This window comes from Haplochromis burtoni, unplaced genomic scaffold (assembly GCF_018398535.1).
Source record: "Haplochromis burtoni strain Fernald_Lab_line unplaced genomic scaffold, NCSU_Asbu1 Contig_41, whole genome shotgun sequence".
Taxonomy (NCBI): Eukaryota; Metazoa; Chordata; class Actinopteri; order Cichliformes; family Cichlidae; genus Haplochromis; species Haplochromis burtoni.
The window spans coordinates 1,348,570-1,376,551 of NW_024582402.1; the positions used below are offsets into that span (position 1 = coordinate 1,348,570).

Below are 27,982 nucleotides of genomic sequence, written 5' to 3' on the forward strand. Positions count from 1 at the left end.
AGTGAGAAAAAATAGAGAAAATCGTGAATTGACACAGTCAAAAAAACTGGGGGGATGAATGTTGAAAAGTACTACTAGCAATACTGTTTTTACAGTGTTTTTTTAAAAGGTCTGGTATTTTGTTATGAAGCACTTTGTGATATTTGTCTTTAAAAGTGCTACAGAAATAAGAAATAAAATCGAAATAAAATTTTACTTAACTCAAACATACTAAAGTAATTTGATGATGGTCCTTGATTTCTGATTCGTTCCTGATTTGGTGATTGGTTAATTGGTTTGAAAATTTCTACAACTTAAGTCCAACAAAGTGAAGATGCTGCTATTAGAGGAGATGAAGAGAGGCCAAACATCTTGGCAGGTTAGAAAGTAAAGCAGTGAATATTTGTACCTGTACTATTATTATTATTATTATTATTATTATTATTATTATTATTATTATTATTATTATTATTATTATTATTATTAATAAAGCTTGTTTGTTTTGTTATTTTCTTTTTGGGGTTTTTGTCAGCCAATATTTTCAACATGTTGTTTCAGCTCTAAGTATCCTGTGCTTCATTCATCTGATGTTCTCCTTTGATTTGCCTTCCTCAGATCAACAGGAGTTCCATCTCGAGAGAAACAGAAGGCAGCTTTGTCACAGGTCTATGTCAGAGTTTTTGGTACAGGGAGCAGAGAGTCATTGGATCCGAGCTCTTGTTCTCTGGCAGTATATCAGACTCAGTCCATGGTTAAACAGTGGGATTTTAGAGAAATATTCAATGCCTAAGCTTCAAAATGTAATACTGTGAGGTCTTTTTCATTAGTTGAATGTGATGCATAGAAAGGAGGAGCTAAGTGGTCATTTGCCTCAGTTTAACTTGCTTTCTGATGGTCATTAAAATTGTTTTTCATTATGTTTTCTTTCTCTCTTTTTAAAATATATATTACTTCAGTTTCTCTGCGCGAGCTTTCCCCTGCATCATCACTGGGAAATGAGTTTCAGATGGTTGGTATAAATGCAGCATATTGTCAGACCACATAACGCTCAGTTTGCCATCAGGAAGTCCAATTAAGGTCCCCTGTTTGCATGCATTAGACCCATGTAATACACAGTGCACTATCTCACAGTCCATTAGAGACTAGCTCTCACGTGAGTGCCAAATGCAATCACAGTGTTCTCTCTAAAATCCAACGAAGCAGTGAGATATAAAACCCACATAATTTGCAACACTTTGTGGGTGATGAAGCAACAGCTTTCAAAATGAGTACCCCCACCGCCACCCTCCCCTTCCATGCCTGCGCCGGGAACAGTTTCATGGTAAATATCATGGGAAGCCTTCACGATCATCTCATTGGCTCAGAAGTCAGAGACCCCATCATATAAAACGAGAGCGACTGGTCTAACAGCCCTTTCCCACTGGCGAGGGTAGTGGATCACACTTGGGCTCCAACTGTCGGGAAAATACCTTTTACGCACAGAGTGTCTGGAAAGGTTAAGCGACTCCGCGCGCCAGCGATCAGAATTTTTGAAGCGAAAAGCGTCATACAGCCAACAGGTGGGTTTACTCGGCTGCAGCTGTGCAGCGCAGCGGGACTTAACTTGGCTTTATCTGGTGGGGAAAAGTTATTTAGACTCGTCTTTGCGCATGCATTTTTAATATTACTTTGAATATTTGCGTTTTCGGTGATTTAAATGACTGCGGAGTAATGAAAAAATAGTTAAACTTAATGAAAACGGGTTTTTTTTCGCATTGTTCGTTTAAATTATCTAGATGAAATTTAATTTTAGCTCGTGTTCTCACTAATTCCACATTCATTAAAGTCTTCTTTGTAGCTGGTTAGATAAGCGGGTTTTTTTTTTAATTGTTTTGTTTTAATGCTACTTCTGGTTTAAAGGTTTAGTCATCATTTCACTCACCCGCTGAATCTGAAGCGTATTTTTCTACTGAGGTGTAAAGGGCAAAACAAATTTGATCTAGGGTTAATGTCTTCTGGGAACCCACGTTTGAACTCCGATCAATGGATGCGTTTCTTTTGATTCTATCTGCCTTTTCTGTGCATCACTCTTCTCTTAATAGAAAAACTGTTAGCTGGGGCGTCTGAGTAGGCATGTGGCTACTGGAGAAGCTCCGCAGTGGGACTCAATCCCAGCCTCCGCAGACAACAGAGGCCATTCCTGTTTCTGTGTATGCCAATGTACTCACTCCAGAGAAGATTCCTGATTTCTTCATCCCACCCAAACTTATCTGCTGCCCCCCAGAAGAATCTGTCACCCCAGAAACTCAGCACTGCTCCAAAATCAGACCCTCAGCCTCTGACCATGCCATCTGCAGCCAGAGCCCCAGAGCTAGGAGCAGCAAGAACCCTTGCAGCCCTCGCCTCTTTTCCCGCAATCTCCAGAAATCAGCCAACCGGCACATCATCCAGATAGAGAGCGCTGATGAGCCTGGTGCTGGATCTATGGACAGGGTCGGTATTGATGTAAACACTAATGCTGATCCACAGTCACAGACTGCAATGTCTCTGCCATATGTCCCAAAGGCTCAGACCTCCTATGGCTTTTCCACCCTGATGGAGTCTCCTCATACCCGACGCAAGGAGAGCCTTTTCCACAGCGACCCCAGCAGCCCTCTCACCTCCCCAAACTCCCAGAGGCGCTCCCAAGGGGGAACCCTACTGGCCCCGGCTGACCCCAACCCCTACCGCTATTTCAGCGGTGGTGAGAGTGACACCTGCTCCTCAGCCGAGTCATCTCCCTTTAACTCACCTCTCCTTTCCCGATCTGCCTCTCTCCTGCGCTCTATTACACAGGAGACACAAGCCAAGGTGAGGACTTGTGCTCTATATGCTCATGTATGGCCACGATGTATAATTCAAAATCATCAGTGAGTGTGTAACAGTTTTTTCCTCCTAGTTTGATTCAGCTAGTGGCTTATTTCTGTATGTTTACAGTTGCTTTTCCTCTCTCCCCCAAGGTGTCTCGTGCCAAACGCTCCCTGGCACGCCACAGTTCCCTCTCCACTGATGAATGCAGCTCAGCAGACAACAGCCCCAACATGCAGCGCCGCCGAATGCGCTGCCCTCCCTCTCCCGCCTTCCGTGGATGTAAAAGCGGTGGCTTGAGGGGAGCAGCGGCATCGGACCTCTGTCAGCGCGAGCACACTATAAACCTCAATAAGGGGGGGAAACTGAGGCTGAGCACTCACTATGACAGGGAGGCAGCCCGGCTGAGGGTGCGCGTGCTCGCAGCCGAGGCCCTTTACGACAGGCAGACAGACCTTAAAAGCATCAACTGCTGCGTAGCACTTTACCTGAATCCTGGTAAGAAGCAGAAACAAAGGAGCACCATCATTAAGAACAGCAGGAATCCGGTGTTCAATGAAGACTTTTTTTTTGATGCTCTGCCTCAGGCACAGGTAAAGACTCTGGCCTTGAAAGTAAAGGTAGTGAACAAAGGAACCAGCCTGAAGAGAGATGTGCTTCTTGGAGAAAGAGAAGTGCTGCTCAGTGAGCTGCTCGCAGGCCTCTAGGGAGCCCCTGTCAAGACTCTGGCGGACACGAGCTGGTCCACACCTTGAGGGCCCCCAGTCTTTTTATCCCACCTCACCCTTCTGACAAATACTGGACAGGAGCAAGCACACAGATGACAAGGAAGATGTTTCTTCCACACTGGGTTATATATGCGCACAGAAAAAAATGAAGGTCTCTGTTAAAGTCTCGCTTTGCCAATTCTTCAAATTCAAAATTAGGGGCAGCCCACAATAACCTATAGGCTTATCAGTGAAGTGACTATGTGAACAGTGGGGCTGTGATCCTCGTTTGTGCGTATTTCTCTTTGAGTATTGAGTTACAAACAGTTTTACTCTCACCGATGAGCGTTGTATTGTGGCTCAGTGTCATATCAGTTGGTATGCAATCTTGTTTAAGTTGGAGCTGCTTATTGTTTCGTAATGAATGCAGTGATATTATCTGTAAGCATTTGCACGTCACTGTGGAAATTAATAATGGCTCTGTGTGCTTGAGAGAATTTCTATATAGGGAAGATATTCGATTTTAATTGCTAGTAAATGTAATGTTGATATGACTGTTGTTTTGTGATATGCTTTTGAACTCACGAATAAAAACCATGCTAGGGCTTTTGTCTCGCCTTGCACTTTTTGTCTGTGGTTTTTGTCTTTTAATTAATCCCCAGGATCACATGAAATCCCCAGAAATGATAATAAACCTCTCATTTTCTCACTCGAGTTTTAAATTATTGCAAACAACCCTCAGGTGGGGTCCTCTGAGCCAGGCACAAGCTGGGTGTCATTTGTGAGCCTTTTGATTCCAAATACCCCCCCAACCCCAATATTGTTTCTGTGTGCATTCAAAATCCCTGTTTAATTTTAAAAGCATGTTTCCTATTCAGTCCTCCAGTGAGTTTCAAATAGTTATTAAGAAGGCTGGTGTTAATCACAGTTACTGGCACACACTGTCTTTCTCTGGAAATAATCCGTCTGCACAGGGAGGTTAGGTCTCGATTTATGAGTTCAACATTTGGATTGACAAGTGGAAATGTATTCGTGCTACCATAGGATAATAAAAAAAAAAATGCAGAAGACACACTGCAATCCACACTTGTACATTTGGCAGACATACATGGCAGAAGTCCCACTACTAAAAAAGAAAAAGAAAAAATATTAAACGTGGACTTTTGCCTCCTCTGCTGGTGCAACAGCAGAATGACATGCAAGTGAGCTAAATCATCAAAACGTCACTTCATTTTTATAAAATAAGTGCTGAGACAGCCTTTGTTTCAATCACCACCTGCCCCCCGATATATCAGGCAGACAGTTTGGTGACCCAGAGCAGAAAATAATCCAGGATTTCATTAAAAATGTAAAAACTTGGGAGACGACGCTCAACTTTGTGCACAAGAGTGATGACCCCTATTTCTTCACTGATATAAGCCTGTAGGAAACATTCATCTGTAAGCTAAAAGGAGATGCATTTCCTACAAACTCAAGAGCAGAGCGATAAAACTGAAAGAAAATTAAGTGTGTTAGCTGCCGTAGTGGTAATACTCAAGAAGGGAAATTATGAAACTTGAACCATCTAATAACCTAACTGGAAAAAAAAATCCAGAGCTCAACAACAGCCTACACAATCAAATGAAGATGAAGAGTTTTTTTGTTTTTAACTTGAGGTAATCAAAAGCAGAAATTAAAAGTCCTGATTGTTTCTGTGAGTGCAGTTGTTGGTTTGAGGTTTGCGGGTCTTGCTGGAAAATCTTCTCACACATGCATAAAGACATTTCCACACGGCAACCAGGGTCCATCAAAAATCTCCTTATTCCTTAACAGACTGTTTGCAGCACAGTTAGATGGTTTTAAAAAAATATTCAGCTCTGACGACTTAAAAAACAAAGAAACACTTATGTAAGCATAAAAGCTTTAATTAATTTGACCAAATAATGTCTTTCCCCCCCCAAAATGTTACTTTTATGATTTCATGAGACAGACTGGAAATGATATTTTTAAGAGGCTTTAAAAGAGAAGCACAGTGGAAGCTTTTATTTGCATTCAGACTGTGTTTCCTCTTCATGTTTTACTGTATGCAAGGACTGAAAATGACTGCCGTGTAGCAGCATTTATCCTCTGAACTCATTTAATGTTTTAACCATCAGCTATAGCAACTCTCCATGCCACAGTGTATTTATACATATGTTATATGTTTCCAGTTTCCACTTTACAAATAAGATACAGTCATATGAAGCACGTAGGCTACAGATTTTGGCACTGAACATTTAAGTCAATATTCTGGCCCCTGGCGTTGAGTAGGAGGACAGAGTGATGTGACCTAACAACTGTTGGGATCAGTGGTGTAGGTTTCCAGCTCCTTACTGTTTTCATTTGGATTTTTTTTTTAACTAAAAATGAATCTCATCCCTGCTGTCAAATTTAAAACTGTGTTATCCCCATAACATTAACCTAAGTAATAATCTTCCAAAATAATATATAGTCATAGTTAATGGCAAGTAGGGGATGATGGTGACTGTTTGCTCACAGTGCAGGAGGCCTCGCTGACTGTGAGATAGGATTCTGTCATTTGATTATTCGGTGATAATCATTAGATTTAGAATATTATGCTATTTAATTCAGACTGACTGAAACTCCTGATTTGAATTAAGAGCTGGTAGGATTCCTGCACATTCAAAATGTGCATGCAGACAGTCACAGTTTGGCACAACGCAGCTGTCTAAAGGAGGAGAATCCAACATTTCAGCTGCCTGCAACAGGAGTTTTTTTGTTTATCTGTTTTGTTTATTTTTATTGTTATTTATTTATTTTTCATCGTTTTTTCTCAAAACTGACCTAAGATACATATCTTAAGGGATGAACTAGAGAACAAAGTTTAAATGGTCTCTTTTGGTGCTTTGTTGCTCTCAGACTGTCACAAAAACAACAACTACTTTGACTGACTCTATGAAGAAGATCCCACAGAGGTAACAAGGTGAGCCCCAGGGAACTTTCAGGCACAAATGTGACATCTGGGCAGGATGTGCAGGGTGTCCTTAAAATGTTTGAGGAAACCAGACCAAGTGGAGGACAAAAGAACTATTTACAGGAAATGAACAGTATCTGAAAAAATCCAGCAATGGCCTGACACAGAACCTGAGAGATGCGTCTGATCCTTTGGTTCATCCATCTGCTGTTCAATGACACATCATCACAAGGACTCAGTGGTTGGCTGTCAAGAAGCCATTCTTAAGGAAGGGAAACAGGGGGAAATGGCTGACGTACGCCAGAACGCACCTGGACTGAAAATCAGTGGCAACAGGTCTGATGGAGTGATGAATGCATATTTGCATCCAAATTTCCCTTCTTTATTTTATTTTTTGTTCAAATCATCATTAATATGTATGAAGAAGACATCAATAAAACATGGAGAACGATTTTCATCCACCATATGGAAAGAAACTGATTGGTGCCAATTTTATTTTTTAGCGTGACAATGAACCAAAACATCCGGATAAGAGCTTTGATTGTCCTATTCCTGAATACTACTTAAAGAAATTGAAAGAAAGCTCAATTAAGGCTGAGTTGAAAAGCAAAACAAATATTGATTCTGTTCGAAGTTTTGTTTGTTTTTGTATATATACTTTTTCCTCGCAAAATATAAAGAAATGAAGGGCGGCTCGAGGCTTCTGCACAGTACTGTATAATAACGGTGTACAGTTTTGTGAGACTAAACTATATATCAAACACAGCATATGTTCCACCAGCGGGTGGATTACACCGACTTTTATTATAAGTAGCCACTACCGTTTTAATTACAACTCTTTTCGGGTATACTTGCTTTGTAAGCGCGGAATCAGCTGGAAACACTGCGCTTTGTTGGTGCGATCACCACAACAAACGAACCCATCAGCTGGCAGCTCTTTAACTGACACTCATCACGGGAAATGTAGTTTATCTTCCACGAAACGCCTCCTGCTCTTGAGAACTGGAAATTCCCCCAACACTACATCACCCACAATGCCTCACCGTCATCGTAAACATAGACCTGTCAAACAACATAGACGCCATCTTGACAGCACCCTCAAAATGGCAGAAAGATGTGAGCTAGAAACCGAGTCCAAACTAAGATCTCAGCGCTCTGCTATTTAAAACCAGTCGGCGCCGTTTTTCCCCAACCGCGGGTGGTTATGGAGTTGGAGCCCAGCGAGGCAGCACAGAGCCTGTAACATGGATATATCGACGGCGGTTTTCAACGCGGCCAGAGATGGTAAGCTGAAACTTATCCAGAAGTTGCTGAGCAACAAAAGTCCAGAGGAGCTGGAGGCTTTGGCTGAGGAGAAAACACAGGGGGGAACCCCTTTGCTGATAGCCTCTCGATACGGACATTTAGAGGTGGTGGACTACCTCCTTGAACATTGTAAAGCGAATGTTGAACTCGGGGGTTCGGTGAACTTTGACGGCGAGACCATCGAGGGGGCTCCGCCGCTCTGGGCGGCTTCGGCAGCCGGTCACCTCCTTGTGGTGAAGACGCTACTGAAACACGGTGCCTCAGTAAACAATGCAACACTAACTAACTCAACGCCGCTCCGAGCTGCCTGCTTCGACGGTCACCTGGAGATCGTCCGCTACCTGGTGGAGCACAGAGCCGACATGGAGGTCGCCAACCGCCACGGCCACACCTGCCTCATGATCTCCTGCTATAAGGGCCACAAGGAGATAGCCAAGTTCCTCCTGGATCGCGGTGCGGATGTTAACCGCAAGAGTGTGAAAGGAAACACTGCCCTACACGACTGTGCCGAGTCAGGTAGTCTGGACATCATGAAGATGCTGCTGAAGTGCAGTGCCCGCATGGAGAGAGACGGATACGGGATGACCCCGCTCCTGGCCGCAAGCGTGACGGGTCACACCAACATAGTGGAGTACCTCGCCCACCAGCCTCGTACCTCCAGAGAGGAGCGCATTGATGCACTTGAACTCCTAGGGGCTACTTTTGTGGACAAAAAGCGTGATCTGTTGGGCGCCATGAGGTACTGGAGGAGGGCGATGGAGCTGAGGCAGCCAGGGGAAAAGACCGGTTCTCTTGCCAAGCCCCCACCCGGTCCCCCGATCCCCGCCTATGGCTGCGCACAGGAGGTGTGCACTGCAGAGGAACTCGAGGCTTTGATCACCGACCCGGACGAAATGAGGATGCAGGCCCTGTTGATTCGCGAGCGCATCCTGGGCCCGTCCCACCCAGACACGTCTTATTACATCCGCTATAGGGGAGCTGTGTACGCTGACTCGGGCAACTTTGAGCGCTGCATAAGTCTGTGGAAGTACGCTTTAGACATGCAGCAAAGCAACCTGGACCCTCTCAGTCCCATGACAGCCTCAAGTTTCCTGTCTTTTGCAGAGCTCTTCTCGTTTGTTCTTCAAGACCGGGCAAAAGGCTCGCTGTCAACACGCATCACCTTCCATGATCTCATGACTGTGTTGGGCAAAAGCGTGAGGGAGGTAGAGAGAGCTGTGGCACAGAGGGATAATCCCCCAGAAGCTCCTCAGTTCACCAAAGCCCTCTCCATCATCCTCCACCTCATCTTTCTACTGGAGAAGCTCGAGTGCAGCCCGGAGCAGGAGCACCAGAAGAAGCACACGGTGTACCGACTTCTAAAGCTGAACCCCCGAGGGCGGAGCGGCTTCACCCCCCTGCACATGGCCGTAGACAAGGAAACGACATCTGTCGGCCGCTACCCGGTAGGCCGCTTCCCCTCCCAGGCGGTGGCTGCACTGCTCCTAGAGTGCGGCGCGGACGTTGATTCGCGGGACTGTGAGAACAACACACCGCTGCACATTGCTGCTAACAACGGTTGTCCGGAGATTATAGCGCTCCTCATGAAGGCTGGAGCTCACTTTGATGCCACAAATGCACAGAGGAAGACGGCCTACGAGCTGTTGGATGAGCACAGCAGCGGGCACCCGGCCCTCTACCCGCTAAACTACGTCACCCTTCAGTGCCTGGCAGCACGTGCAATCGAAAAGCACAGACTGCCCTACAGGGGACTCATCTCTGAAGAGATGGAGGCTTTCATTGAGCTGCACTGACTTCCACTTCTGCATCAACCGCCCCCTTCTAATGAAGAGGCATCCCAGCAACTACTCTTCCCGTTCTCGCCTATTCTTTACTGTGACCTGACACAAACTATTCTTTTGGGGGTTTTTTTGCTCGACACAAGTCTCCTCTTGACTTCTGCTCCACTGCTGACTGTAACCAACGTTTTTATCAGACCAAACCAATAGCAATAAACATCCAACCTCTGGGCTTAAGTGTCTGCCAGAGGTCTGGTCAGTTGTTGCTTTATTCTAACACAGACTTTTAAGGTGATTGTTGGTTTCCACTGCTACTTAATGCCGGGTGAAACGTTAACATCAGACTCTATTGCATCTCCTCTCAGTGTCTCCCTCTAAAACAAACAAGCAAAAAGGGAGCGGTACAAGCTGATGGGGGTTTGTGTGGGTTTGCTAGTGGCTGAAGTGTATGAGAAATGGGCTCGTTTTTACTGACACAAAGCATCTGATCAAAGTAGCCAGATAACATGCATGAAAATGAAGTGTGACTGTGGTAGCTCACTTGTTGTTTAGCAGATTCATTCAGAAAGGAAATATTTGAACAAACTCAACGAGTCGCTGGCATTTTTTTTTTCTTTTCTTTGTGCCTGGTTCTACTTGTTCGCATTCGGTGTACCATCTGTTATGTTTCTCTGACGCTGGGAAGGTGTTGAAAGTACTGTGCCAAATGTTCCGTTACAAACTGTAAACCGGTGGCAAAATGGCAAAAGCAATGAATGTTTTCTTCCTGATTACAAGCAAAAGTAATAATATGAAGTTACAGACATGAACCTCTGAGCTTGAGGAGAACATTGACTGGACTGTGACAGTATTTTGTCAGCCTGCTGCACCGTCTGACTTAGTTAAAAAAAAAAAAAGAGACAGGTGCCATTATTTAACACTCCCCAGTCTCCAAACAAGATAACCTATGCAGTTGTTAATATTATTCCAAAAATTGTGAAGCTAAAAGTCGCTGCATGAACACGATTTACATGTTGTTTTTGTTTTTTTGGGGGTTTTTCCCCCCTCTGTTGTACATGTTCATCCTAATATGATGAGTTAAATGATTGGGGCTGCTTCTTTAACAATAATTTGGTATCTTCTGAATATTTAAATCTAAGAATGTTTTCTTAATTTCTACTTATGTCTGAATGAACAGTTTCTAACAGAGCCTGACGCGTACCTGCGTGCCTCCTCCCAGGATTATGAAATCCACAAGAAAGACATCCAAGTTAACGCAAAAGAAGCAGCCTCATGACGTTTGCGGGGACAACGACGGACCTTTGAACGCGCTCTCGTCGCTATAAAAAAGGCACAAATCAACTGTCGAGGATCATGTGTTGGTTTTTGCCTTGCAGTGAATTTTCCCTTTAACGTCAGATGCAGTTCACAGAAAACAAAAAGGAACAGATGGCTCTTTGGCCATTCCTGCATCTCAGTCTTATATTTAGTTGTTTTTCTTGTGTTTTCAGCAATATTTTATTTGTCAGTCTGTGTTAAGCACCACTAAAAAGTTGAAATACACACTGAAGAGGCTCTGGAAGATCCTAAACACCTTACATTCAGGCTCTAAACTGTCGCTGCCTTTGTCTTTCCCAGCAGATTTGCGATAACTCAAGATTAAAAGTGTGTTGGAGATGCCTGAATAAAATTCAGTGTCACAACAGAATCCCTGTATGTCGGCTCAGCGTTCCTGTGGCTCTTGTCTGTGTGCAAAAATGTGAATGAGAGTTGTTCTTGACTTAGGCTGGAAAGCTGGAAATGAATCCCAGTTTTCGATGTCTTGATTTTAATTATTCAGTCTGAGCGCTGTTGCTCACATGGCAGCAGCGTTTGCATTGTGATAGCAGCAGGACATAACAGCCTTACCATGCCATTGTGACAGCCAGGTCCATGAAATGATCTAATTTGGACACTGGAAGTGACATTATCTTGGAGTGCACACATATCAAAAACAAAATCTGCGAGCTCTCATTACGCAGGCTTTCCACAGCTCACATAAACTCCAACACCCTGAAATAAAGCATAACAGAAACTTGATCTTTCAGAGTCCTGCACTCTTAAAATATAAATAGAGTGCAATTAACGTCACTGCTGCAGGGTAGTGCTAGAGACAGGCCACTTACCCTGCTAATTTTAGGGATCTTTTGCCCTAGCTTCCACTCTGAAAATGGGAATACTGTAATGCTATACAGTCAGACAGGCAGGTCACAGGGTGACTGGCAGAGACGGCGCACGGACAACAGAGACGGCATTATTCTTATAGTAACAGACACAATATTAGCTATCCATCGATAAAAGCTTAACCTAACTACGTTAAATCGGGCAGTGTGGTGGCAGCTAGTCGAGAAACACCAGGTGGTAAATGTAGCGTCCACCCTGCATAACAGTCATGAAATAAGAAACTGTGAACACTGACGTAATCCACATGGTCTCCCATGGCTGACCTGACCCCTCTGTTAAAGGGAAAAATGGTCATTAACTTATTGTGTTAGATAATAACTGTGGAAGTAGCCCTTCTTCATATAAGATATTTACAAGTGGTAATATTGGGATAAATAGAAGAAGAAAGTGTATTTTTGGTACTTAAAGGCAAAAAAAAAGGAAATCCCAAAGCTCGGCTTCCTTTTAGGAACTTATCTTCTGCAAACTGAAGAGACTTGGCATAGAAATACTGACATACCTAAACCTGGAGTCATGAATTTTCTTTGTTCATATTTCCATCCTCAAGTAAATGTAACATCATATAATAGTAACTTCCCACTAGATGTCACTAGCAACAAAGAAAATCAATCAGACAAGAAGTCTTTTGTTCCTTTAAGATCATGTGAAATGCTCAGAAATGTAGCTCTCAGGCAGAAATGGTGGTGGTGGGTTGATTTTCTTTTTCTTTGTGTCTCTTTCAGCAGAGAGTCTGACTCTGACAAAGAAGTCTTTGTACCGATAGAGAAACAGAATGAGCTGTTGAGGATGGCATTTATTTGAAAAAGAGAAAAGAAAATGTAAGCACTAAATGTGCATTTTTAGGTAAAGAGGAAAAGAAATCTTGGTAGATGGGAGGCGCTGAGTCTTTTTGCAGGGTTTTCTATGGGGGTCAGCAGAAAGGTTAATATAAAACCTCCTTCGTGACATCCTCAGGTGCCATGCCAACGTCCAGCACCACACTCCAACACCTCACGATCTGCCCTTGTGGCTGTTGCTTTTGTCATGCTGCGTGACCCAAATAGCACCAGATCATTAAACTAGATATAACAAAGTCCTATGTTGAACTATTTCAATTTGCTTCAGGTTAAAGAATAGTGCTTTGTTGCCCTGTTTTTCTTTTTCTTTTTTTTATTGATATTTTAAATCAAATTTGTGGGCAACGCCAGAAACGAAGATAAGCTAATACACCAAATTGGTTACATTACACACACACATTGTTTAACTGCAGGCATTTATCCTGATAATTATATTTCATTTGATTCATTTCTTACATTAACCTGTTCGGCAGTCACTTCCATATATTTTTACCGACCCTTTGCTACTGTGATATTGATTAAATCCCCTGAAAACCATTTTTGATATATATGTACTGTAGATTAAGAAAACCAATGATAAAAGTGCACACATTTGACCCCACTGATATAAATGATCAATGAATCCACCTTTGTTAATATAACAGGACTGAATAAATTATAAGGAACAGCTCATTTATAATAGACTACTGCTAACTCCAGCCTAAAATAGCCAAGAATATCAGTACTGGTATATATGATGTATACGTATGCATCAAGAGATAAACATCAGCCGCTGCTACCAGAACACTCCTTCTCATTAATATTGGTTGATACTGATGCTCAGCCAGTGATGTAACCCTAAAGTAAAGGTAAAACTAAATCAGCAGCTTAAATGAAAGCTGACCATAACCTTGATGAACGTGGATTTGTTGCACTGTTGTTGGCTTTAATAGTTGTTCATTTTAGGCAAGTGAACCTATAAACTTGCTACTGAGTCTGTCTCCAGAACAATAAATAATACTTTTAAACTCCTTCCATCTGTTGTCCTCAGATGCTACTGCGTTATTTACCTCCTGTGGAATTATTAATGCATTTCCATAACATCTCACCAGGACTTGTATTTCCCTACAATATTTTAGAGTCCAGCTGTAATTTAGTGTGGGAGTTCTGCTCAGTGGGAGCCGTTATGAGCCTCTCACTCTTTATTCCTGCCAGCAGCTATAATTAGATGCTATGTTATGGGAATCTAAGAGGTCTAGGGTGCTTCTCTTCATTTTAGCTCCTTGGGGAGCAAAGTGGGGGCAAATAAATAAATAAATAAATAAATAAATAAATAAATAAATCAGTCACTAATACACAAGACCAACCTGCCACAGCTGCTGCCTCTTTTGCACCAGTCAGCGATACCAGAGAGAGCTGGAGGAGGTGGGGGTTGAAGTGGGGAAGTAATGGGGGTAATAGAGGTGATGGGGGATACGGTTGCTATTGGAGATCTTGCCTGCATCACGTCATGTGTAAGAGGGAGGGGTGGGGGGAGTGCTCCGGTGTGTGCATGAAAGAGAGAGAGAGAGAGAGAGAGAGAGAGAGAGAGAGAGAGCTGGGAGGGGTAGGCGAGGAGAGGGAAGGAGGAGGGCATTAAGGAAGAAGGCAGGGAGTATCAATGACATCAACCAGCAGTATCTGAGGCCGCCCGATCAGCAATGCTCTCCCGACAAAAGGGCTGAGGAGCAGCCGTGACCCGCTGCGCTCCGAGAGGTCGGTGGACAGCCAGGACGGTGTGTGTGGGGGGGAAACGCCGGCGATGTGTGCATGCACCCTCCACAAAGGAAGACCTTCATCTGAGTGGAGCTGCCACTGGATTACATTTATCCTTGCTGTTTCTAAGGAAGCTTCCAGCTGCAAATCCACCCACATGAATCTACCAGACAGTAAGGAAGACGGAGCACTTCCTACCGAGGTAACCCGCACCATCCATTTATACATATGTATATTTATTTTAACAGTTAATGTTTGCAGTCGTGCACCCCACCCAGGCTGGTTACATTTTTACTTGTCGAATAGCCTTTTGGAAACTAAAGCGGTAAGAGTAGATCCCAGCCCGGATGGAATTTCACCGCTCAGTCTTTCCCGGGGTGTTTCTTTGTGGTGTTTCTCTTTTACTCAGCAGCTGCAGCATCACTTCAGATTTTGTTTCAAGCGTTTGGGTAAAAAAAAAAAAAAAAAAAAAAAAAAAAAAAAACACACAAAAAAACGAGGTTGTGCAGATCAGGCTGGTTGGCAACAACGCTGTGAGTGCGCGTCCCTCTTCATCACCCCCTCCTCCTTATTGTTGGCTGGGCAGCATGAGGGACCCGGGCAGACTGGCAAAGCCTTTGTTCCTCATCAACTGTCATTAAAAGTGGCTTTTATTTTGATGGCCCTTTAAAGCGCTCTCCAGGCGCGACGAGTCTATGTTGAGTCCGGTTTTTTTTAAAGACTATTAAAAAAAGAAGAAGAAAAGAAAAGAAAAAGAAAGAAAAATATAAACAGTAGACTCAGACAAGAAAGAGCTCATCTTTATGATCAAATCTATGTAACACAGGCATCTTGTATATCTGCCAAGGATATTTTTTAAAAGAAAGAAAAAAGGAAGAAAACTCTTAGTTCTGTTTCTATTGTGTCTAAATTTCACTGATGCCACGCCAAAGTAAATATAACACTATGATAATGTCATTATGTCAGCATACTCAAAGGGGCCCTCGCAGACACATTATGAATCCATACAGGCTATTATACCAATATTTGTGAATCATTTATGGTATGGAAGGCACCAGGTGGCAAAGCGGATGGACTTATTTAGCAGGACTGGTTCCTAGACAATAGAGTGGTTCTGCTGCTGCTGCATCTGCTACTCTCCAACATTACTTAAAACAAGCCCATCTGCACATATAGGCAGTGTTTCTAGTCCATAGACCCCTCAGATGTCTATAATTATAAACACAAGGTTTTGACTGTTAACACAGCCAGTCACGCGTGCAGGCAGAATGTAATTTAATGATACGTCGATTCATCCTGACACATTTTCCGAGGGCTATTGCCCGTTTGGGATTTAATCATGTAAACTTCAAGGGCCTGTTTAGTTTTTCTGGGTTTCCGTTGTGTGGCCTCTGTAAACTAGAAAATCACGCTGTCGTGGTGAATTTGAGGGAGGTCTTCCTCCTCACACACAGATGGGAAATGTTCCCTGGGGCACCTTGTGTTTGCTGGTTATTGTTCCAGACCATTTCCACATCCCTAATTATTTTAATCAGTCGTTTTTATGCATGGATTCCTCTCTTTAGCAGATCCCCTCCCGATTTTTTCCCCCTCGTCTTTTCAGCTCCACTCTGTGTTTAACAGAAGGCTACACTATGCACCTTCATAAGATGGCAAGCAATGTGTATATTTGCATCGTTATGACAAGGAAGTCATTATGGTGGAAGCAGAATAACTGAACTGGTTGATTACCTCTGTGTGCTGGAAATAGATCAGATTTTCTCTTCCAAGAGTCAAGAGATTCTTGGCCCCATAGGTATTCATCTACGCGCTGTTAGGAGCGGTAGCTTATGAAATCAGTGATGGCATGTACTCTTTAAATAGCATTTCACAGGGTTCAACCATGGGCCTCAATGGTTTTCTGCTCCCTCTGAACAGATACCACTGTAAGATCCATCCAGACTTTAATATGCCGGGTGACGTGTGCTCCCACTGGAGCAGCTTTGGTTTCCAAGTCAAAGGCTTCATTGAAGTCTCAATCCCACATTCTCGCTGCAGCGTCACCCTAACTGCTCTGCTCTCTTACGTTCTTCCCCTGTGTTACATGCTATGCCCATCTTTGGATTTTGCCAGGCTCTGTGCCTACCCTCCATTACCAGGAAGGAAGGAAGGAAGGAGAACATAAAGGCGTGCGACTTTGATGCTGGGAGCGTAGCCACCTGTATTACAAGAAGGGGGAAAAAAACAACTTGTTGTTGTCTAGGAATAGATATTAATTGACCTTTTCAAAGCCTTCCAAACAGTGAGCTTTTGTCTGCTTTGCCTCTGTTTATTTATATGCTCCTGAAAGCAATTCATATACAGCATGCAGAATGAAGCCGATACGCCTGTGTAATGTGGTTGGAGGCACCGCATTACTCAAAACAATACCCTTTAAAAATCAAAACATCTATTTTTTGACCTAATAACTGGAATGAAACTTGAATTAGGGACTATCAGGATGCACACTAAAACTATATTGTTTTATATCCAAATCTAACCCTTATCTTTAGTATGGCTGGGCATTAAACCAGCTTTCCTTATTATCATATCATCGTAGCATAGCATTAATGCTTTTCAAAATTCTGGTGGTCGAATTAATATTTCTGAGCTAATCTAATTCATAAATGGTTAAATGAGGTGGCTGAGCCTTTCTATAGCATGTAGGAAGTATATTCTGTGGTATTTTATATGTTCATTTTGGTAATCGTCCAGCCATCAGATTATTCATATGACGACATTAGTTGCAAAGAAACACACACACAATTATCAACAATCACATACTAAATGACCACTTTATGGCTTCATCACCACATCTAATGATAAAAGTTCAAAACTGGCTCCAAGAGTGCGTCGAGACATGCTTATTGTGTAATGGACTGGTTCTTATATAGTGCTTTTCTACTCGAGTCAAACATTCAGAGCTCTTTATACATCAGGACCTTTTTTTATGTAGCATTCACACTTCAAACAGCATCTTGCAGACTGGAGCACCCAGGGATTAAACCACCAACCTTCCAGTCAGTACATGACCTGCTGTACCTCCTGAGCCACAGCTGCCCTACTTTAAAATTGATGATGTGTACAAATAATTAAAGTACACAAAAAAGTATTAGGTAGCTGCTTTAACAGTTGAAACCTGCACTGTAATCTAGTTATGTAAAGATGCGTCTCTTAAACAAGACCCATTATGATCTTTCTTCGACCACAAGGGTCACTTGCGGTTATGTGTGTGTGTGTGTGTTTTCTTCATGGGTCTGTGTTCCCGTGCGTACACATGAGTGAAGGCTCAGAGATAGGTTTTGACTTGACTGATGCCCTTCTCCAGATGAATCAGAGATTCTGATGTGTCAGCAGGGATGAATAATGCACGCTGCTCCACTACCTCTCTTCTCCACCTCTTGTCTTCAGTCATTTGCTTCTCTTTTCATCACAACTGCCACATCTGAAGAGATCTTCACCTTCATTTTCAGCCCTCCCCCCTCCCGTCTTCCTCCCCTATGCAAACGAGGTTTTGCTGCCGCCGCCACCTCGCTCTCCCCTGGGTCAGCCCTGTTCTCCTTCCGAACAGCTAACTCGTTCTTATCATCGGGCGTTGCAGAAGTTTCTCCTGTTGAAATTTCGGCGCATTTCAAGATGAGGCGCGTGCAAACATTTGCGCTGAAAATGGCCAAATGCTTTGATGTGCACAGCTCGTTATCAAGTCACGGGAGGACGACGTGCAGCCATTGACACGGGTTGACAGTTACATCCCTGACTGACAGGAGTCATTAGGAGGATAAGGTTGACTGACAAGAGGGCTGATAAAGCAGGAGACAAACTGACTAATCAGGACTTGGTGAAAGAGGGGATACCATTTGTTTTGAAGCGTCCAGTTAGATGTCATTAAATGTTTGACAGAATAATCCATGCTCCTCCACAGCAGCACTTGGCTGCTCTCTGAGGTATTTTCAACTCGTGGAGTAAAACAAGCAAACAAAAAACCCTTCTCTTTGAAGAAAGTGTAGGTTTCCATCAGTTAATTTTGGATGAAGTGATGCCAAAATCATTCTGATTGGAGGTCTTGTAAAGCATAAAATCATATGGCTTTGGTTTAATTGGTGTAATAAAGCCAATGCGAATGCTCATGGAGGCAGAAAAATTGCATCTGTATAGCTGTCATATACTGCAATCCCTTTTTTAGTACCATTATGTCATTATGGTACACGCTGTGTGGCAGAAGACTGGATTTGATAAAGTTAGCTCAGGTTTCTTAGCCGATTGTGGCTTTAAGGATAGCACTGTCAGTCTATAGCTATTAGATGTAAACTCATACACTTTAGTTCATGTTGCATAGAGGATGAATCCTACTGTTCAGCAGCATGATTGCTGATCAAATACCCACAACGCTAATAGCAGTCCCAACCCCCCAAGGCTTTATTTGGATACACTGTGTTTAAAACTAAACAACAAACTAGGTTCACAATGCAAACATTACCCCTGCGTTCTTGTGTGTTCAACTCCAAGCACTGCTGTTAATTATAACCTCACCGGCAGCTAGTAAACTTAAAATAGTCTTTATGTGAGTAATTCCGCATTACAGCAGACTTAATGATTTTAAATTTCCCTGCAAATAAGCCCGGTGCTTGTGCCACCTATTTAAACCCTGCTGTCAGCGCTAGTCGTCCAATAAAAGAAAAGGTTTTGGCGTGCCTCCATATGCCAGTTGCCTTTGAAAGAACATCTTTATTGCTTTAGTGAAACAGCTTTGCTATGAAGACCTTTACCATGCAGGATGGTAAAGGGACGATGTCCAGGAAACTTGTGGCTCTATTCCATCGTCACAAATCACAGAGGGGAAACTTAAAAGCCGGAAGATTAGGCCTGATTCAGCAGGAGCATTCTGCAGTCTTTAATATGTGTGTGCAGGTGCCGGGCCTGCCTGGTTGACATGGCTCTTGAATGCACCTCCACATTTGTCTGTGGCATTTCATGATTACTCTGTCTCCGCAGCACTGAAGGATGCCAGTTTGGATGAAGTGTTTGCTTGACAGGGGTGAGAGTAATGGCTAGTCATTGGTGAAAGGCGTCCGTGCACAAGTCTGTTACCCTTGACAAGCATTTCATCTCTTCACTTACCGAGACAGACTCCCCGACTGATTTCAGTTCTGAGGCAGAGGACAAATGCAGTTTTTCTACCCCATTACTTCGCTTTTCAATTCTATTCACAACTTTATTGTCCCTCAAGGAGAAATTCATTTGGCGTCACAAATCTCATCTCCATCAGGAAGTCATGCAATGGCTGGTTAGTGACAGACCTTTTAAGAGTAGCGCCTGTGTAGCACGTAAATAGGATTCGTTCACTGGCGTATGCGGCAAAAACATTGCAAGTTTTCAGTGTTTTGCCTTATTTTATATGTTTTACATTGACCTTAACTGCATACCAAACAGTGTGGCGTGTGAAATGAATGCTGATGCTCTACAGATGATCTCAGTGTTGTTGGAGAAAAGTGCTGCAGTTGTGAGTTAATGAGCTCTCAGTGGACGGCGTGTCATGTGACCACAGGAGACAGGTAATACCATGGCAGCGAAAATACTCTGGAGAGAGTGGCTTCTTGGGCAAACAAACAATGTGTCGGCAGGAAATGAATAAGGACCTGCGGAAGCGGTTGCACATCGTTTACCTGAGCAAATATTAAAAGGAGGGTCGCTTCAAAATCGCAGCACAAAAGCTGCCTTTAAACACTTGTAAGGTTATGCCCGGGGCGTGTTGGACTTTAAACCATCTGCTGTGTGTTTGCAGACAGTGATTTTCATTTTTATAAATCAATAAGAAGATGAATCGGTTTGAAGACTCTCCGTGAAGCTTACATTAATGACATCCTCGTTGTTGGGTTATGTATGAATGGTAAATCAGAAAGGCGCTGTCTTTCTCAAGGCTGCTGTTATTACTCTCGAGGCTTTTAACGGGCTCTGAAATCCGCTTCACACAGCGTGGCTTTGTCTCCTAGCTGATGTGTAGGTTTCGAGAAAGAGCTGAAACGTGGAGGTAAAAATGTGTGGCATGTCCCATTAATGAAGCACAAGTGAAATATGATGATGGTCAGGACGATGACAATGACGTCCAGGAAGATGAAGGTGCTCTGTGTTGTCAGGGAGCCTCAGTCCTGCTGCAGGAGAAGCTCACTAATTGGTTGTCAGTGTGTGTTTTGTGTGTGTGTGTTTTGCTTGATGGGCTTGATAATTCATCTAAAACACATTTATTACCAGTGTTTTGGATTTATGTAAAGAAGCAATCGCCCCTGCTTACATCTGAATCAGGAGCGGACAATTTACACTCTGCATCTTTTCTCATATGTCAGAGCTGTTTAACAATTAGGGACGTACATGCAAGTGCATAACTATGTGGACATCAGTATGTATATACAGTTCTTTCTCCCGCTGGGATAAGAGTCTGTGCCAGCCTTGGATATGCTAATTGGACAGTGAGTTGACAAGGGCTCAACCATCAGCCTGCGTAATGAGCCGCTGCACAGAAGATCGGCTGCCTCTGAAGAAGCGGCAACAGAGGAGGCAAAAAAACAAGGGGGTGCGGAGGGGGGGATTGGGTCGCTGAAAGAAAATTACGAATTATGTTTGGGTGTTTGCGAGCTCAGTGTTGCCGTTTCAGCTGAGTGAGCATTGCGTAGGTGTCTGCATGTGGACACGCGCGCATCCTGTTCCTCTGCTTTTGTCAGATAAAAACCTTCACCTGTCAGGTGAAAACGCATCTGCTAAAATGTCAATTTTTTTTTTCTTTTCTTTTTTTTTTTTTTTTAGGGAGGAAAGAGCCATGTTTTAGCTGGATGACAATGCATTTTGGCATTACCCTAAGGGATTTGAAAGAGGTTTATGAGCCTAAGGGGTTGAAAAATTGACTGAGCTCACGGAGGAGCAAATAATCCTTGAACTTATTTGAAAGCGTGAAAAATTGTCAAATTGAAGCTGCAAGGTTTTCACACAGTTCCGTGATGCATAGATCATGAATATGGGACCTGTTGTCAGGGCCTATGGATTCTGGGCTGACTCTTAAATATCCTGGCTTTCCTACCAATCTTAACAAGTATAAAGATTACACACAACGTTCAGCCGAGAATCAGATCCATCTGGCCCTTGTGTGTACTGGCTTCATAATTATATTACTATCATATTTTTTCAAAATCACTCATTCGACTTGGAGCCTTGTCAGACAGTAACATACTTAAACTCGGTGTAAGCAGCTAATGGGTAAAACTACCACCTCAGAAAACAGGTGGCAGGGTTTTAAAGAACCCTTAGCTGTTAAAATAAAGGTCAGAGAGTAATTTAATTTTTTTAATTAAATGTAATCTAATACCAGTGCAATGAATGTGTTTAACAGATGTGTGACATTAGGAAAGGATCTTTTTCTCATTGAAATGTTAAGGACACCAGAAGGATCAAATCTAACTTCTTGCGAGGAGGCGACAAGGACTTCCTTAGCCAGTAAATGCGTGTCAACCCTCTGACCTCCCGTAAGATAATCAGGCCTGTGTACACTTTTATAGCATTTTACAGGCATTTCCTGCTTAGCAGGATCTAGTCCATCTGTTGCTAGGCTTATCTGAGGCTGTTTTATCCATCAGAAAGAGATGCCTCTTTCTAGTTGTGTTGGTCAGTCTGACCTTGGAGCCCCTTTTAAGACGCGTGGGTGTACATTTGCCTCACCATTGTTAGGATACGGCAGCTTTAGTCCGTCCCGGGTATGCAGCGATTGAGGTCAAAGTGAAAGTTAGTTTGGTTAGTCACGCTTCTGTCTCTCCTCTCCACCCCTCCCTTTGTTCATCATCACGAATCAGTGTGTCGTCTTGGCTCGGAAACGTAGTTTTGATGGGGAAAAACTGAAGCGCGTCCAGATTTTTCTTTATAATGGGGAACAGCGATTTTAATGCTTAAATAGTCACATGATGCTCGTGCTGCTCTATAATTTTATTGATGTGCTGATGTGCAGAGAGAAAGGCTGTACTGGCATCTTCTCTTAATGCTGGGATTAGAAAGAGGGGTCAGACACCCAGGACGTTGCTGCAAATCTGGCTAAAATGAGGAAAGTCAAAGCGTAGAGTCCAGGAAAGCTCTTCTCTTTTTAGCTGTGGGTGATCAGTTAATTAAACTGTGACCTAAAGCTAAATTCACGCTCCCCACCAGAGAAAGCCTGAGAGAGTATGTGGGTAGATTCAGTTTTGAATTTTGTTTTGTTATCATCCCGAGAAAGTGTATTTAATCTGTAAAAGCTTATTTCATCATGATGAGAAAGCCATGCTGCTTTTTCTTACTGAAGAGCTTATAATAAGGTATAAAAGGAAACTTCCTGCTGGAGACAGAAAGATTTGAAAGCACCCACAGTAGCACCCACACCAAACCCACCCCTGAATACCTGTGTATGTTCACATCAAAACTGTGCAAACAGAAATCTCTCTAAAACATTCAAGTAAAGCAAACCGTCAGCTACATCAAGGTGTCGAAACAAATGAGGAATTAAAGTCAGCACTCACCTGTCACACAGTATGACCCAGAAACAAATTAAACAAACAGAAGAACTGATGAACAAAGACACATGTATTAATAATGTATGCTGTTCTCCGTCTACTAATCCAAATAGGAAAATGAAAATGCATAATTTTCAAATAAAAAAAGACGACAGATAATTTCCAGTGATTTGTTTTTAAATGTACTTTTTAAAATTGTTGAGATGTTGTAAGTCAGATCTGGCAGAATTAAGGATAGTTATTTATAATTTTACAACAAGATACTTTGAGCTGCTCCCTTTTTCACACGGGCTCGCCACAGCAGGTAGCGCTCCGTGCTTAATTTGGCAGATGTTTTTTTTTAAATACCAGATGCCCTTCCTGACGTAACCCAAACAGGTTTGTGTTTTCTCCTAGGATTGAACCTGGGAGCTTTCACTTGCTAAGCAAATGTGTAAACCGTACTGCGGTACTACCACTACTAAGTACTACCACTCTAATCCTCCAATCTTATTTTCTTTATGAGCAAAGCTGTTATTCTCTCTTGGACAAGTAATCATTTTGTGTGCAATTAGTGCTTTCATTCATACTTCACTTTAGTAATTATTAACTAAGTCAAAGAAAAATGCAAGTCACAATTTAACTGAGACCAGAGTGGTGCCTTTAAATTGCCTTTTTTCCCCGACCAACCATCAAGCCCCCTAATTACTCAGCTCAGTGTGACATGATTTAAAGCAAAATAGTCACTTAGTGAAGATAGAGAATAACAGTAATTGGGATAAGGCTTAAATGAATGGATGACAGAAAAGTCACAATCTCATCAATGAATTGATGATCCGCGTTTCCCCTCGGTTATGTGCTACGTGACGATTAGAAAAGAAGGCAGCGCACGCGACATATATGGGTTTTCCTTCCATGCCTACATGTTTCTTAGGCTATTTCTGTGAGTCATGTTTGCTCTCAGAGGTGTGATTTGAAACTCCAGCAGCAGCCTTGTTTATAGGCTCAGACCCGTGATGAAAATGGTAGCTGCGGGTTGGGAATTTTATTGGTGTTTGTCAAAATGTCCCCTGATAACGCTGTTTGGATGCGCGTTGTATGAGGCAGCCCCTGCTTCAGCATCCTGCAGCATTAAGCAAGACCGATGGAGGTTTAGTTGGAGTACGCAGGTCTACATATGCATTTAAATTCCAGGGAGGGGTAGGGGGTGGGGGGCATCTCCGTGTTTGAGTGACAGCTGTTTTTTTTCTTGTTAGAGAGGAGCCTCAGATATTTTATTTCCACTGCTAAAAATGTAACCAGGGCGGTGTAGCTCATGCCTGCAGTAAGCCGTACTTCATCCTGTGCTTCTGATCCTCAGCGTGTGAGCGTGTGTGTGTTCATAAACGTGTGTGTGTCTGTGGGCTGTGTGTTTAAGAGAGAAAGTGAAGGGAAGTGTGAGCGAGCGAGTGCCAATCTCCCCCATGATGCTTTGCCATCTGCCATGTTTAGGTGTGTGCGTTCGTGTTGTGTGCGCACGGCCCTGTGGGTGTGCAAGCATTTGCGAGTGTCGTTTGCCTACAGGGTCCAGGGTCGTAGAAACATGAAGTAATATCGCTTCTAGTCTGGCCATGTATGTTAGTGATACAGGATTTCTACTCCAAATGCCTCCACTCCAAGCTGGCACTAAAACGTGCATAATTCAAGACATGGTTATATTTGTGCCGAAAAAGTTTAAGTGCCCATATTTGTGTACATGATTTCAGAATCACTGATAAAAATGTGAGAGAAGGCTAACTGCAGTGCATGCATTCTCATTAAAATCCAAAAATAACTCAGTGGTGCACAGCCATGTGTTTATTTCTGTTTATTTCAGTTGTGTTCCCTGTAATTATAAATGCCAGACTACGTATATACATATGTATAGTTGGACTGATTCCTCCTCTACAAGACTCCTTTGATGCTTACTCCCAGAACTGGATCCAAATTAAAGGTAAAAGGAATCAACACGAGCCTCCTTATCAAGTGTGCTCACTCACAGCTAACGTGGTGCAGCAGGAAACAGATCTGGTCCTTCCATGAGTGCTCGTGGCTCGTTGTCATGGAGACGGGCCTTGGGAGACCATCTCAACCCACTTGTGGTGCAAGGCATCGCGGGTACGGTGGGAAGGGAGGGAGTGAGGAGGGTGGAGGGAAGGAAGGTGCGGGGTGGGAGGACGAGGTGAGGAAAACAAAACATGTCATCTTTCCGAGGGGCCCCAGCGGAGCAGGGCCAGGTTGGAAGCCACCTAAACAATGTTATTTCATCAGCCTGATGGGGCACAATAACCGGTGTACGTTTCACCACCTGAGCTTTGGTGTCATTATCGGCTTCCCCGCAATAAATAGCAAACGCATCCCCATCAATCTATCTGTCTGGCTGACCATCTGTGTTGTCACACTGAAAAGGTAATAAGCACAACCCCTGCTGTCCTCTCTCTTTCCGGATGCTGAGCTCGGATGATCGGGGTGGGGGGAGTTGCAGTATCTCTGAGGGGTTATTGGCCTGAGTCATGAGAATTTTTGTGCTCGCACCTTTTAATTCTGCTTCGGCAATGAGCAACGTGCCTGGTTGTTGACTGTTTGTATGCTGAGAGGTGAAGACGATTGTTAGTTACCATAAGCACGAGCTCAGATATGCTTAGATGGGCCTGGTCTGCTGGGTCTGCTCCTGCTGGGGCTTCTGTGTATCTGTTTTGGCTTCTTCCCTCAACTTTCACAGCCGTAGGATGCTCTAAGCTCTTTTGTTTGAACTGTGTCAATGGACCAACAACAGCTGGAGCAGCCGGTGCAGGGCAGCTGGGGCGGAGGAAGAGGATTTGTATACAAGCAGGGGTTAGAGTGCGTATAAAAAAAACAAAAACGAGTAAAGGAGATGAATGATCGGGTATCACAGAGAAGATGGCATCGAGGAAGGAAAAGAGAAAAACAGGGAGGAGAGGGGCGGAAGCGGATGAAAGGAAATGGGAGAAGAGGAGATTTCTGGAATACTGAGACTAATGCAGGAGTGTGACGAGAGTAAGATTAAGGATTAGAGGCTGTGCGTCTATAGTGAAGGTAGAGGTAGAGAGGGGTTTTTGTCAGCAGGTGAAAAGACAACAGGGAGGAGGGGATAAACGAAATGATAGAAAGGGTTGGACTGAGGTCACAGAGAGATATTAGTGCCACAGCAAATCCAGCACACAGGACAGTGGTAGCAGACGCTGCATCATGCAAGGAGTGCCTAATGTTTCAGTGGCCATGTGGCTCCATGCAGAACGCTAACCCTGGTTAGATTAACGCTGGCAAATTGAGTTTCCGTAAGAGGGGAATTTACTTAACATGCTACCAATGGTGCTCGAATGAGCTCTGATCTGATTTTTCTTATCACATTGTTCAATTGAAAAGGGGACGCTGAAAGCTTTTCTATTCAGCGGCTATTACACGGCGTTAGATAAGGCGAGGGCAGAGCAACGAGAAGAGTCTCTATCAGATAGACGGCCATGTTTTCAGTCGAGCTATTTTTAGTGTAGGAACTGGCAGACAGTAATGTTTATGAGCAGGTCATTAGCTCAATAAGTGGTTGGAGGAGACTTTGAATATGTAACTCACCAGAAATGCCGCTTTCGCTTAGGAAAGGCGACTAAGTGTCGGCCTGATCGCTGCTCCTCCATTTCTGGCAGCGTATCGGCGGATGTCAGGGTGAAAGTGTGCTTATGGGTGTTTGCGCATATTTATGTGCCAATCACAGCCTGCCCTGTCACCTGTTAATGCTTATTATGTCTCCCTGGGAGCGTATATGTTATCCCGTACTGCTGCTTGAAAGGAGAACATGTATGTGCGTGATTTATGACAGGTTAACAAAGGCTCCTTTCTCATTTGGCCTCCCCACCTGCGTTCTGACACTTCGGGTGAGAGGGGTGGGGGTCGGAAGAGCTCGATAGGACTGAGGAGTTATTGACTCCCAGACGGGGAGCTTCTGCACAGCTTGTCTAAATCTCTGTAAGCAGACAGAGCTGAATTATGTTCAGTCTTACAGATTTGTGTGCCCATGTGCGCTTGTGTTTGTGTGAAGAAAGAGAGTGAAAAAAAAAAAAAAAAAGAAATGCTGATGGAGATCCCCCCCAAGGCTAGGGATTAACAAAAAGGGGGTACATCTATTAAAGCAGCAGCTTCTGATACGTTTGCTGTTATTGAATTTTGCCGCATTCCTACTGACCCCCCCTCCCCCGGTCTTCTTTGTTTGAGTGTTTTCCATTACGGTGGTACACTCTGGATGTATTATTGCATTAACACTTTTATGTGGCACCAGAAAACTAAAATACTGAACGCTAAGAAGGAATTAGGCCAGAGCAAAATGAAATTATTAGGACGTCTTAGAAAAAAAAAGAACTTAAAACTGTATCATTGCAGCTCATTTCACGGCTCACTAGAAAAGAAGACTTATTAATACAGAAGCAGTATGCTGGAAACTATTTCGGTCTGTTTCTTGTCATAGTTATTGAGCAGTGGCTCTATTGTTCTGGTATTAGTTCAGCCAGAGCTGGCCTGCTTGAGCTGTTAATCCCAAGTCAGAAGTGCTCTGACTAAATCAAAAGACCTAATCCTGCATTAGCATGAATATGTCTTTAATTTTCTTCGTGTTTTTATTATTTTTTCTACATTAGTATAAAGTATTGTATGTTTTCCCTCTTCCACCGTGATGCGTTGACATTTCAGATGCTGCTGTAAAAGCAGAATGATGAATCAGAGGTGACGGAAATATGCCTGACCTTCCTTCTTTTTTTTTCTCTTGTGTCTGCAGAGTGCCTATCCCTGTTGAGTGAAGCCCTACTCAAATCTCCGTCATCTCTAACCAATCCACGGTGGTGCCATGCCTCGGCCCAAGACTGGTGGAGTCCTGGCTCAGGCCAGAAGGCCAATCCTGGGGCTGTGGATTAGCCTATCTCCCCTGTGTCTGCTGTTGCCTTTGATTATCCTGCTAACCAGACCTTTGAGCAGCGTGGGTGAAGCACTAGGTACATCTATCTGTCTATCTGTCTATCTGTCTATCTATCTATCTATCTATCTATCTATCTATCTATCTATCTATCTATCTATCTATCTATCTATCTATCTATCTATCTATCTATCTATCTATCTATCT

General features: G+C 43.3%; 3 protein-coding genes across 21 annotated transcripts in view; all 3 read left to right on the forward strand.

Annotated features, from left to right (window-relative positions):
• The first annotated feature begins 1,211 nt into the window (after positions 1 to 1,211).
• Positions 1,212 to 4,206, forward strand: LOC102290380 (C2 calcium-dependent domain-containing protein 4C). 2 transcript variants are annotated; one of them, XM_005920552.3, is made up of 4 exons: positions 1,212 to 1,538; positions 2,061 to 2,451; positions 2,524 to 2,808; positions 2,958 to 4,206. In XM_005920552.3, exons 2-4 carry the CDS (start codon positions 2,092 to 2,094, stop codon positions 3,510 to 3,512), a joined length of 1,200 nt encoding a protein of 399 aa, XP_005920614.1. In that variant the 5' UTR covers positions 1,212 to 1,538; positions 2,061 to 2,091; the 3' UTR covers positions 3,513 to 4,206. The 2 variants fall into 2 exon arrangements, with proteins under 2 accessions (XP_005920614.1, XP_005920613.1); XM_005920551.3 differs by having other exon boundaries at positions 1,213 to 1,538; positions 2,061 to 2,808; positions 2,958 to 4,203.
• Positions 4,207 to 7,511: 3,305 nt separating this feature from the next.
• Positions 7,512 to 10,430, forward strand: fem1a (fem-1 homolog a). Its single transcript, XM_005920550.3, has one exon. It carries the CDS (start codon positions 7,710 to 7,712, stop codon positions 9,561 to 9,563), a length of 1,854 nt encoding a protein of 617 aa, XP_005920612.1. The 5' UTR covers positions 7,512 to 7,709; the 3' UTR covers positions 9,564 to 10,430.
• Positions 10,431 to 14,159: 3,729 nt separating this feature from the next.
• The window catches only part of LOC102289157 (receptor-type tyrosine-protein phosphatase S), a 70,097-nt gene continuing 56,274 nt past the window's right edge, over positions 14,160 to 27,982 (forward strand). For 12 of the 18 annotated variants that reach the window (XM_042219998.1, XM_042219999.1, XM_042220001.1 and 9 more), the window contains exons 1-2: positions 14,160 to 14,522; positions 27,641 to 27,854. In XM_042219998.1, the coding sequence (XP_042075932.1) occupies positions 27,710 to 27,854 (145 nt within the window). In that variant the 5' untranslated portion in view covers positions 14,160 to 14,522; positions 27,641 to 27,709. The remainder of the gene's footprint in view (positions 14,523 to 27,640; positions 27,855 to 27,982) is intronic. The other 6 variants (XM_042220007.1, XM_042220008.1, XM_042220009.1 and 3 more) reach the window with 2 other exon arrangements.

Bases quoted from the DNA above. Each gene is read 5' to 3' on its own strand.
- LOC102290380 (XM_005920551.3), top strand. From the start codon at position 2,092: ATGTGGCTACTGGAGAAGCTCCGCAGTGGGACTCAATCCCAGCCTCCG. The intron at 2,809-2,957 runs GTGAGGACTTGT...CTCTCCCCCAAG, and splicing joins CACAGGAGACACAAGCCAAG to GTGTCTCGTGCCAAACGCTC.
- fem1a (XM_005920550.3), top strand. From the start codon at position 7,710: ATGGATATATCGACGGCGGTTTTCAACGCGGCCAGAGATGGTAAGCTG.